Genomic DNA, 12,798 nt, shown 5'->3' with positions numbered 1-12,798 from the left:
CATATGCAGAAGTTTCGGCAGAATCGGCGTAGCGCTTGTTTGACGAGCAATAATGGCGAAGAATGACGCGGGAAGAGCGGGAAGCGGGATTAGTAGCGTTACAGTGGCTGTAGTAGCGGGATTGGCGGGATGGCTACCCGGGGACGTGGGTACTTCGAAAACGTGAAACGCACGCCATCGCGCCATAAACCGCATTGTAAACAAAACCATCTTTACAGTCTATAGTGCTAATAACAACGTCCTGAACTAAATATAATTCTAAGTTGTAAAATGAAACTTAATTTTTTTTTATTAGAGTTATCCTTCTCTTCTGTATTTGCCATGGGTGTTAGGTGGCCGTCTCGCCATATGGCCAGCCGGAGTCGGCGCGCGGTTTCAGTTGAGCCGGTTGAGCCAGTTGAGCTGCTAGTTTTGGTTGCATCACCTGCTGCGTATGAGCTTTCAGTTGCTGAAAAGACCGCAGGACATCTATTCCTACAGGAAGAAAGGGTAAGATTTTATTGCAGTAAAATATAGTTCAACAGCAGTTTGCGCCGGCGCATGGTTGGATCGGCGAAACGAAACTGCGATTCAGGCAGCAGTTTGCGCCGGCGCATGGTTGGATCGGCGAAACGAAACTGCGTTGCACCCGTTTTTTTTTGTTTTTTTTCTCTCACTTCTTTTTCGTCTTCTTCTTCTTCTTCTTCTTCTTTCATATTTATATTTAAAGCGAAAAGAGTACGTTTTATCGAAGTGTGGTTTAGAGAAATGCGATGTGTGCACGGCGGGAACCTACACTTGCAAGCAAACCATGCTACGCGCGCTCGCTGTCGCTCGAAGGAATGTTAATCTCAAGTTCGAGCACGCACCTACAAGGGTTCATCGCTGAGTACTCGGCAAGCTAGGCTGATGAATCAGAGAAACATCGGAAGCAGCATGCCGGGGGTTGCCATCTTCTCGAAACCGAGTTTCGACTTTCGAGGCAGCTCGAAGAAACTGTTTTCGCTAAAACTGCGTTCGTTAGAACGAGCTTCTCTAGACCGCACGCTGTCACGGTTGATTAAGGCGTATAATTAATATAAAAATATTAATCGGGAATTGGTGTAGTCTCGTCTTGCCTTGGTGCTTTGTTTGTGTAATAAATTACCTCGCTGATCAGCCACATTTTCTCCACCACATGCGGATGTGACGGTTGGAATTGTTTGAACATAATGCAATTACTTCACATTAAATTCGATTGTATTCTTTTCTTACAGAGATGAATTTCGCATATGTGCAATATTTTACTGGAACAGCACGACCTAAGACTATCATCAGTACATCTGCAATTAAAAACTTTGAACCGAGAAGTGAGGATGACTACAAGAAGGGTCACCTCTATGATGCTTTGTTGACTCCAGACGGAGGGGAGCCGGGCTGTTTTAAAGCCCAAATACTACTTTTGGCAGGTGATATATATCAATGCAGTTCCTCACAGCAGCACACCAGAGGAGACTTGCCCTATATGTTATTGTGTGTACCACTTTGCAGACTCAAAGTCGTCGATCGAGGAGAGGATCAAAAGGGGCAAGAGGATCCCTCTACCTAAAGTCCTTGACCAGGTTGTTGAGCACAGCAGTTCGGAAGACGACCAAGCAGCTCTTCGGGTCGAAATGGCAAGCATTTTGTTGCTGCTTATCCTTTTAGAACTATCATAGAACCCCTCCGGTGCCTTCACATAATATGTACAAATGAGCTGTGTTGCCACGAAAAATTATTTACACTATGAAATAAAAGACTAAATGTCACTACAAGTGGTAACTGAATAAAACAATGGCCTTAACAGGTAAATACAGATTAAAGTATGAAAATTGATACTTCACAAAAAAAACTGATTTTAGCTGGTTTCTGGTTGAAATTAAAATTATATTGTTTTTCCATTTAGTCTGTTCGGTTTTTTGGTACTGTAGTTCATTATTTATTCCCTCATATAGTTTTAAAGCACACCTTGGAAGATTACAAATTTTCTGTAATATTCAGAGAAATGAGGTTAAGTATGACTGATACATCTTGTCTAGTGTAAAACAATATATAACAATTTTTGTTCTTTTTCTCTATTAAGAAAAACGAAAAGGTAATAGGTATGTATGTGGATGTTGTCCTTATAATTATTGTGATTGGTTGACATTAGAACCGTTTATTAGACAGTGTTGCAATTGCACTTTTAAATGGAGCTATTATTAAAGCCTTGCCGAATTTGAACAATTTATAAAAGGCTACAAGTTTTTAGATATAAATTTTGCCTTTCATGGCTTGACTGAAAACCCGCAAGCCAGACCAAAACGACTATGTGAGCGCAACATAACGCGCTCCTTCCAGTATGCAGTTTTTTAACCAGGACACAAAAGGCGTAATTTCAGCTCTGAATATCTAAAAGCTTGTTGCCCTTTTGCAGATTGTTTCAATTCGATAGTACCCTAACAATGGTTTGCTTAACTACAATTGCAACATAGCCCCAAACAGTTAATTTACAGATTTTCGTTAATTAGTCAACATACTAGTGATTTTTCTCAAAGGCTTGATAAGCCGAGTGCAGTAATGCAGTGAGAATAGCACCCAGACAATCCGTCACCTGATTTTCTTTCTAAAATTTCATTTAAGAAACTGCATAATTGAGTTTTACACAAAAATTACTAATTTTCTATATAATTTGCTGTGATTGAAAACATAAATTGTATTGGAAGAAATCCTTATTGCAATTATATACTAAATTTTTCTTTGGCAGAGCAAAGAAATGTTGGTGTAAATTACAATTATTATTTTGACAAGAGTGTCCATGAAAATGTGACCGCCAATGAAATCAAAAGATGCTGGAGCTTTCCCTACATGGTGCTTGTAATAGTGCAGGCTCAGCAGAAATTGAATCGTACAAGAGAAGCAACAGCAAAGATGAAGCAAATAATTTCAGAAAAGTTGTCTCAGAAGCGCAAGAACCCACTTTTCCCAGAGGCTCGGAGTGCCAAGCATGCCAGGTATGAAAGCCACAGTGATACAGACAGTGGGGATGATGGTGCTGTTGTTCCCAAAAAGTTGTGCGACGATCTCCATCAGAAGTATCTTGCCCTAAAAAAAACTACAAGGGAACTTAAGGAAGACGTTGAAAAGATGCGGACAAGAGAGGCCAAAAACACAGACATTCTGGATGTGATTCTTGAGGGTGTAAACAGCATCAAATCAAAGCTCGAGAGCACTGGAGCAGGTGCGTATCTCTTTCCTTCTGAAGCATGAATTTTACAAAAAAAAAAAAAAAAGCCTCAGACAACCATGGTGATTTAAAATGTTTAACTTAGTTTTTTTTTTCTTCTTTTTTTTGCGCCGTCAAGGATGCTCAATAAATGCAAACACCAAGCATGATTTCGTGAAGAAGGTTAAACTCAGAACTGACGGAAGAACGGTAAGCTGATGCAGCAAATTTTTTATAGCCTGTGGTTGCCGTTTTAGTTTTTTTTAATATTTTGACAAAGTACTGGAAAGGACAAAATTATAAAGAAGCCACAAGCTAGATTTATATCTGCTCTTAAAATCTGCAATTAGAAAATGGCCGATCAATGTTTTAAGATTGTGGTCATGAAATAAAGCTGGCTTGAACTGTCGGTTAATTTGAAGTTTGTGTACTTGCTGTCATTTCCAACAGCTTCGTAGGATTACAAATGAAGCCTTTATTGTTTTTATTTATATCCATTGCTCTGCTTCATTTGCAGGTCTGTGTAAATGACAGTGTTACCCTTAGTTTGGACCAATGGGTCGCCTGTCAGCGACAAAAAAAAGAGTCCAAGTTTGTGAGGAGTCTGGCTACTGCCATATGGGGACGCAATATTTTGAAAAATCGATCTACGAGTGGCAAGGTGTCTAACCGTTTGATAAATGATGGAGGTGCTGCGAAGCCACCACTGACTCCAACAAAACTTAATGTGCTAGAAGGTGAGTAGCTTGTAGTTTACGGCACTTTCCGTGTTTACTCCGTTTTATCACTAACTGATTACATTCAACAGGGCCGCCATATTTCTCATGACCTGACTACAAGGTGAAGTAGAAGCAACAGATTAATATAACCAACAAATGGAGATTTTGGAGATGTTACTAAAAAAAATACTACACGAAATAATGTGCAGCGTATCGAACCTTTTGAACATTTATTTTTACCTGTTTGGTATATTATATTTCACAGTAGTGCACTAGATTTTTTTCGGTAAAAGTTGCATGCATTTAACTAGGCATCTTTTAAATATGCAGGGCATTTTTTCTTCCATAATTTTTACATGGGTGGATAACCATCACCTGTATTGACTAACTAACCAAAACCTGTTAAAAATGGTTTAATGGGCATGTTGCAATTGGTGGTTGACTGTGGAGCAACTACCGAGGATATGCTGTACAGATAGTGACGAGATTACTAAAACAACTGTCACTTTTCTATGGACCATTATCGGCAAAACTTCCCAGATTCTTTTTGGGGCGCAGTTCTTGAGTTAGGCAACGAAAAAGAAAATTTTAACAATGAACGTTTCAAAGCGACAAATTTTTACGAATTGTCGAAATTGGGTTAGCCTGTAATAATGGCTATTTTGGGGGGCCCCCATGAGGCCCGCCACCCCCCCCCCCCCCCCCGAAATCTTACATTTTGTTGGGACCTCCTCTCCCCCCTCCCCCTCATGCATCAATTTGTCATGGGCGCCCCCCCCCCCCCAAAAAAAAAACAAAATCCTGGCTACGTGCCTGATTGCAACATGCCTCATTAAACCACTAAATAAAAAGTTAATTGCCATATATTTGTAATTTGTCGACATATTCTGACAGTTATCCAGCCGTATATGTCCGTCATGCCCACAAATATAAACTAAAGGATAGACGTATCTCATTTTTTTTATTTATATAAAAGATAAAAAGATATCTGCATACTGCAAGATTAAAATTACCCCACACTTAGGTTGTTTTAAATATTACAAATTTCTCTGTCAAAATTATGCAGAGTTTAATAGTTGCATTTTTTTTTCCAGCATGCTATGAGGCCTGGCTACGTGAACATGGCGCCAGTGGCGATGTGTTGGCTGAGCGGATGGCAGCAATGACCACACACATAAACAGCGCCGTACGTGACCTGGGCCGTGACGTGCGGCATGCGCTAGGTACTGACCAAGAATAACGGACCAAGTGTCTCTGGAACTATGCTTGTCAAGGACGACGCTTCCTATGTTTCCACATGTATTATTTCAGAAAAGTAAAATTTGTGTTTCAACACTGGAGTGTCTCTCACTTCGCCGCAAGGTAGGTTTGCTGTAGCTGTTTTTTAGTGTGCTTGCCGCATTAAAAGCAGCTACAGTAGACCTTTCCCGCGATATTTTCTGCCATTGAAATAATATTAAAAATTCAATGAGCATAACATACAAATCCCTTAAAATTTCACATTACTGCTGCTGGATTTTCACTTCTTCAGCTCATTGATGCTTATTCGTTTCTATCCTGCATTCTCATTCAAAACGATTGACTCCTCCTTACAAAGCACATAACCGCTCATGGCAGTCTGCCTATTTTGCTCATTCGGGCACATTCATTTTCGCACCGAAATACATATCCATTTTGTCTCATTTTCTATATTCAGCTTGTGGGTTTCTAGGGTAATTTCACATTCAAGTTTCATCGGGTTGCTCATTCATGCACATTGGTTTTGGTGCAAAAATGAATGAGATTTTAGCTCTTTTTTCCAGCAGGGTAACAATCGGAATTTGTGCACTGAAAATAACGTGACTGAAATCATCTTTTTTCGCGGGGCTACGACGCTCTCCCCTTCTTTCTTTGCAAGCGCGAGAAGTCTGCTTTTTTTCGTGACTCCGCTTTTGTTAATCTATAAGCGCGTCAGATTTGCATATGCACAACGCCTTCTTTCGGAGCATACTCACATCGCCGTAACGTACGTGGTTCGAAATTGACATCTGCTTCTTCATCCGGAGACGATCTTAACGGGATTAGCCAGCTCGCCTGTTCGACGAAACGGTTATAAGCAATACACACATGAGAAATGGGAATTGCAACGACAAAACGAATCGACTGATAAAAACAATAAAGTTGAAACGAAGCTATGTTCTGAAATTTTTGTACATTTCCCTTTTTCACGAAACAGCGCGAAGGCATACATTCGTGTTTTGCTTGGCTTACATAAGTTGTGACAGAATGTATTCTTCGGGAGAACTCCGAAATTGCACCCAGAAAGCTGTAACATCTTTCCCACGCGAAGAGAATGTCCTTCACTCATGAGCTGGCACCCATTTTTTAACTTTCAAAGCAGCGAATGTCCGTGACAATTTTTTTTTTCGTTGGTCACCTCGCACGGAGATAGGCAAAACCAATGCATATCGGAGAATTTGTCTGCCAGCGGAGACTCCGAGCTCGCCAGGGGCGCTGCAATCACTTTTCGCCCGTTTTCCGCGGGAGTTGCCAGTATTGGCTTCCACGGTATTTGATAAGATATGAAAACAGCTAAAGTACGCATCAAAGAGTGCAGAAAAATGGAAAAAAAAACACCAAAGGTTTTACAGTAAGGCGAAGAAAACCCCGATTACTTTTTTTTTTTTTTACACTCATTTACACTTTAGCTATTTTAATAAGTTGCACAGCTCGGCTATTAAGCCGCTCGTAAAAGTTGGTAGCACCGGTTGAACGTCAGTGCGCTCTACGTCCAACTAGAGTTTAGGGGTGTCGTACGCTCTACAAGACCTGCCTATTAACATAATCGGCGTGTTTAGGGGTTTTATTTAGTGCTCTATCAGAAATAAATATTTTAATATACCGTACATTTTTCGTGCCATGTTATTTGCAACATTGGGGTCCCTCGGGCCAAAACTGCCCGTTCTAAGCTCTCGTCTCTAACGGCTGGCTAACACGGACGCGATTAAAACGCTTCGAGCATTTCTTTATTTGCTTTGTAATTACCTAGTACGTATTCGTCTTTTTAAAGGCTTGGAATAAATGGTCATGTTCATTGTAACGGCCTTAAAGCGCGAACCCATCCCAGATTTGTATTGCTCGACATACCGTTGCGCGACGAGTTTTCTCCTACTTATGGCAAAGAATAGACTTTCCGTAGACCGTACTATAGAGTTCTTCATTATTAGCGTGAGCGTTTTCCGTCACGTTGAGCACGTATTGAGCTGGCGGCCATGCACAAGACCAGAAATCCGCAGCGTATGCGATACACGAAAAGTCCCTAATCAAATTAGACGTCCTGGTCCTTCGTGCAAGTCTGTTGCAAGGCGGAGCAAAATAATTCCTATTTTAAGGCGCTCACTTTTTTCGTTAAAACGGCTTAACGCATGAAAGCCGAGAGTCCTTGCCACCATTTCCACGTCGCTGCCGTCCCCGCTCCTCTGGTTCTCCGTTTGCCCGCGGGAGGGCGAGCGGCGCGCTGGAGTTGCGAATACTCGCGGACATTTCTTGGCAGTTCGAGGGAGAGGAGAAGAGCCCGCGCACAGCTTTATTCAGCGCTAAAAATGGGAGAGGGAACGCGCGCCTGTACATTCCACTGCGTTGCCAAGAAAAGCTGTCCCTGAGTATCCGCGACTTCAGCGAACTGTAGCGTCAGGCTGAAGGGCTGGTCGGGCAAAATGGCGGACGAAAAGAGCTCGTTTTCGTCGTTCATCACGCGGACCACCACGAATGCCTTGCACAGCAGCGTAAAATTAGTGTTACATTTAAAAGCGAAACGGTTTGCCTACGGTAAAAACGTTCTTCTAGACAGTGCGTAGGAATGACTGGGCGGAAGCATAAAAATAACTACTAAAAACAATTTTTTTTTTTAATGTTGCCTAGGAGAATTATACACCGATAGCAGACGACCGAGTCGAAACGACCTCCTCTCTTGAGCTTCTAGGCGTTGCCGCTAGATGGCATCGATTTTGCTGGAGACGCCAATAGTAAGATGCCGGTGTTAAACTATCTCTGTGCAGGACGGGTGTGTATTTTCGGCACTGATTTGACGCCAAAGGAGCGCGGCCAATAACGTCACGGAGGTCAAAATAATGACACTTGTTATTTCGGCGTTTAGGACGTAAAAATTATATTTACTGTTATTTTGACGTAAGCAACGTTCTATTTTTTGGATGCCGCCGACTGCATTTTGAAACGTCGGTCGGTCAGCGTGTGTGACGTTGGCGGCTGGACGGTGTCCGCGCTGGTGTGTGTTGTCAACGTGCCGCGCCTGCGCTCGTCGCGTTCTGTTGCGTATTAATTGCCGACAAGCAGGAACATCAAGGTAAGTGTTTTTGAAATTTCGTTCGCCCGGTGCCGTCCGTCACTCCTGTTTGAAATGAAGGTTAGGTGTGAAAAGACCAGTTCAAACTGGTACCAGTTTCAAACTTGGTTATTGCTCCAGTTTGACCAGTTTCATAATGGTTGAACTGGTCAGGGTGGTTCGAACTGGCCACACTGGTTGACTGGTCATGGCGGTTGAGCTGGTCATGCTGGTTGACTGGTCATGATGGCTGAACTGGTCATGGTGGTTGAACTGGTCACACTGGTTGGCTTGTCACGCTATAGTTCGGCAAAAAATATGTTCCTTTGTTCAGACCACCCTGCGCTTCGGGCATTTTTAGTATACACAAATGTAGACACAATACGCCTACTACAAGCATCAGCTGAACATACATTGAGTACGTACACATACAGGGCATATACAAAAACATGAATACAACAGCACACTAACCCGATCACTACTTCCGAGCTCTGGGTTTCCGTCTTTTATACTGGTCGTTTTGAACGTACGGAATTTCTCGGTGACCGCCTAAGCAATAAAAAAACACTCCCAGCATGTTGATTTTTTTTCGTTCAATGTCATACCTCTCAGAGTATTTTGAACGGCTCAGGGGATGAATCTCTTAGTAAAAAGTAAACGCTCGGTGATGCCGTAATTATTTAAAAGCCAATAAATCAAAGCGAGAAAGTCAATAAATAAAGTGAGAAAGAGCTAGGGGTCAAACTGGTAAGCAGTTGGACCAAGTAGGCCAATCTGGTGACCAGTTTGGTCATTCTGGTTACAAGTTGAACCAGTTCGGCCAATCTGCTGACCAGTTCAGCCAATCGGTGACCAGTTTTGCCAATCTGGTGACCAGTTAGGCCAATATGGTCACCAGTCAGGCCAATCTGGTGACCAGTTAGAAGGCAATCCGGTGACCAGTTAGATCATTATGGTTACCAGTTAGATCAGTCCGGCTACCAGTTGCACCAGTTTGATTTCCTGTTAGGCTAGTCCAATTACCAGTTTCACCTGTCCAAATACCAGTCTGACCAGTTAGATTTTCAAACTGGTCGTTCCAATAACGACGGCCACAGAGCCCAGACGCTGTAATTTTGTAAGCATTTTTCTGGAACTGTTCATGTGTGCAATACAACGGATTCTCACCCTTGCATAGAATAGCTTCGAACGCCGTGCAGGCGGCGAGCTGGTAGCCTTGACTATAGAGCCACTGTATATGGCTCTAGCCTTGACTGCCATGACTGGAGCCCCCGTTGCAGAAGCGTTCGTGCCACGTCATCCAAAGCAACTAGCTGGTGCTTCTAGCAGACGCGGTTCAGTGAATTCAGCCACCGAATTTCTTTTTATAGCTCAAGTGTCGTGCGTTACTTGCGTCTTTGCGTCTGGTAGTGCTCACGTCCACCTGGTGGCTTCCTTGCTATCTGCACTCATTGCAGAGAGCAACTTCAGATGCGAGGCAGTCCAAAGGAAACTACAATTGAAAACGAGCGTGTTGGTTAATAGATACAAAACTTGAAAGTATAAAACAGAAAGGACGAGGACGGGAACAGGACATCTTTCAAAAAAGTGAAAGATGTCCTGTTCCCGTCCTCGTCCTCTCTGTTTTATACTTTCAAGTTTTGTATCCAAATGAAACCTTGGTACACAAGAACCTAGGCAGGCACCTGTCGTCGGACCACTGCCATGAGTGTGCACAAGCAGCCTGACTATCATCCAAAGCGGTGAAAATACGTGAATAATTACTGCGGCTGGACTCTGTCGCCTCTGGTACACGTGAACTTCACTTACAACAGAAGTGACGGACAGCACCGGGAGAAATTTGAAAATGGAAAACGCTTACCTTGATGTTCCTGATAACGCGACGAGCACAGGGCACGTCGACAACACACACCAGCGCGGACACCGCCGAGCACTCGACCATATACAAGCCGAGCCACCGACATTTCGAAATGCAATCGGCGGCATCCAAAATAAAACGTGTTGTTTACGTCAAAGTAACAGTTAATATTATTTTGACGTCCGTGACGTCATTGGCCACGCCCCCTGGATATCAAAACAGTGCCAAAAAAAGCTCGATGTACACGTAAGCATTTCTCATGAGTCTTGAATGCGAAAGCATATTATACAAGCCGATCGTCCGCTCTCTTTTTCGTCTGCTGTGTGCATTTCGTCGCCGGTCAGCGCGCGTGCCCCCCTAGTGACCTTGAACGCGCACGCTGATGGACACGCAGCGCCATGGGGTGAGCGGTCGTGGAAACTGACGAGCGCTGTCATGGCCTTCGGGATCTCGGAGGCCATGGCGCCGTGGACGCGCGCCAGCCAAAAGAACCGAAGGCGAAATCGATCAGCTTTACTTCGTCCCTTTGGGACCGGGGAAACTAGGTGCTGTTTTCGCGCTTCAAACTGATGACGTCAGCTCGCTCTATGGGGCAGTTAATGCTTTCGCATTAATAAACAGCCGTGCAGCACGGCCGTTGAGAAATGTTTTTTTCCCGTAGCGGCGACGACAACAGACAAAGCAAAAATCTAAAAATTATGTTGCTTGTATGATTATGTAGCCTTGTGCTAGTACGCCACAACGGGTGACCTGTCTCTTGGCTAAAGATGAGAAATTTAGCCAGTGCACTGCAACCGCTAACGTGGGGTTTTTAACGCGTCTCACGCAGTAGCGATTACACGAACGCGTGCCGGTACGAGGCTTAGCCAGACCAAAACGGACAGGGGGTGGGCATCGAATCCAGGAGATTCTGCAGCTCAAGCTTTCGCTCCACGCTCCGAGCTGAGACGCGTTAGATCACTGGGCCACCGATCCCCCTGCTGAAATCTCTGCAAAGTTTTGCCCGTGAAGCTGTCGCCGTAAAGCAACCCTTGTGGGTGGCTCGGGAGTAGAGTGCATCAATGTTGCTTGCTGGATGTTCCTTGCAAGAATGACGACATCCTTCGTGAAGGCAAGTGGCGCCTATAGTTGACTGTGGCCACCATTATGTCTCCTCCCTGCGACCGACGCCGAAAACAAACGAATACTTGATGGAATTTATAACGCTGCGTGTTCTTGGGGTTACCCGGTGCCTTTTCACGAGTGGTAACGCTCAATGACAATAACAGCGTAATGAGCTTATGAAGGACTGAAGAGAAGATGGCGGCTCTTTTAGCAGACGGTAGAGTTATCACCACTCTGTGAGGGCCACCCAGACACATTCAGGCATTCTACCCTGGAGCCACCGCTGCCCCTTCAGCCTAGTTGTCTTGTCCAGGACTGGAGCTATGAACCGGCAGAAGTAGACACCTAAGGTTGTTCATCAGCTAGAAAGCACCAGAATTTATTAATATCAAAAGTGATGTGTCTTTGACGGAGGAAAGAAGATTCACACTGCAAACATCAAAATATTAACTACTACTAAGAAGAAAAAAAAAAGCTGGCATGACTGACACCCGAAGACTCAAAAGCAGCTATTGTCCGTTCAACCTCATTAATCAGAGATCTCATTGGTCTCATCTTCATACACCTTAGCCCCTAACCAAGTTTTAATGCTCATCGTGTTTTCGGAATACGGAGTGTAAAATTCACGACAACAGGATTTCAACCACAGCATAATATATCAGGGGTTGAAGTGGATGATAAATCTCGTGTACCGATACGCTAGATTGGCTCTGAACATTACCTGGTTGGGGTGACCAGTGCATACTCATCTCACTCAAATGAAAAACTTAATTTTACTCTTTATACTTCACTTGCCACACCTGTTTTTAACTTTGGCACCCAATTTAAGTATTGCTGAATATGTTTAGCAAAAGGTAGAAACAAGTATGGCCGCTTTCCGTTTTGGACTGATTATTAACCGTCATCTTTCTAAACATTGCAGATCAAAATCGGCAAGGATTTCGACGCAGATGTGAACGACGCTTCGCTGCTTTGCAAAGGCGGCCTGTCACCAGCCAAGTGCCCCCTTCGGCGATTTAAGGCCCTTCGGCTACATTTTGTTTTTACACCAATAAGACGGAGCCAGGTCAAATGACATGACTACAGTTGAGCCTGCTGCGCGCGAACTTTCCATTTTCTGCCTTTCCTTACTTTGCCGGCTAACCGGTTTCCCCCCCTCCTCGCAAAGCCAAATGAAGGCTTTCATACATTTTTTGTATTAAAACTGTATAATCCCTGTAAGTATCTCTTAATGCGGACCAAGTGTTTTGTGTCTCCAACTTTTGCTTTATTGTGCCAAAATGTGTGGAGGTGGTCTTGTTTCTAAAGTGGTGAAGTAGCATGTGCCATATTTGTGTTTCCTTTATTGTTTGCTCAAGTAAAAGCAGGTTTACACATTTCTGACTGCCATTCCAACGACCGCAAATGCTTAAAACACTGGCGAATACTCATGACCGGCACCGCAGCGGCCGGTCATCAGCAGTCACAAACGCTTCACAAGCCACACCGGTCGTAAACAGTCGCATGTCTGTGTACTGCCAACGTTGGTTCCTTTACGTCAGTCCTCTCATATTGGGCCTACCAAAACTGTCTGGTGGCATGTTCGAAGCGCACA

At 43.8% G+C, this 12,798-nt stretch overlaps 1 protein-coding gene across 1 annotated transcript; it reads left to right on the top strand.

Annotated features, from left to right (window-relative positions):
- The first annotated feature begins 2,907 nt into the window (after positions 1-2,907).
- Positions 2,908-12,436, top strand: LOC115313104 (BEN domain-containing protein 5-like). The gene is made up of 5 exons (XM_040205298.2): positions 2,908-3,217; positions 3,342-3,412; positions 3,720-3,939; positions 5,016-5,144; positions 12,127-12,436. Exons 1-5 carry the CDS (start codon positions 2,908-2,910, stop codon positions 12,222-12,224), a joined length of 828 nt encoding a protein of 275 aa, XP_040061232.2. The 3' UTR covers positions 12,225-12,436.
- Positions 12,437-12,798: the final 362 nt, after the last annotated feature.

This window comes from Ixodes scapularis, unplaced genomic scaffold, assembly GCF_016920785.2.
Source record: "Ixodes scapularis isolate PalLabHiFi unplaced genomic scaffold, ASM1692078v2 PGA_scaffold18__7_contigs__length_3171195, whole genome shotgun sequence".
Taxonomy (NCBI): domain Eukaryota; kingdom Metazoa; phylum Arthropoda; class Arachnida; order Ixodida; family Ixodidae; genus Ixodes; species Ixodes scapularis.
Note: the sequence above shows the minus strand (reverse complement) of the source record. Positions and strands in the feature narration are given on the sequence as shown.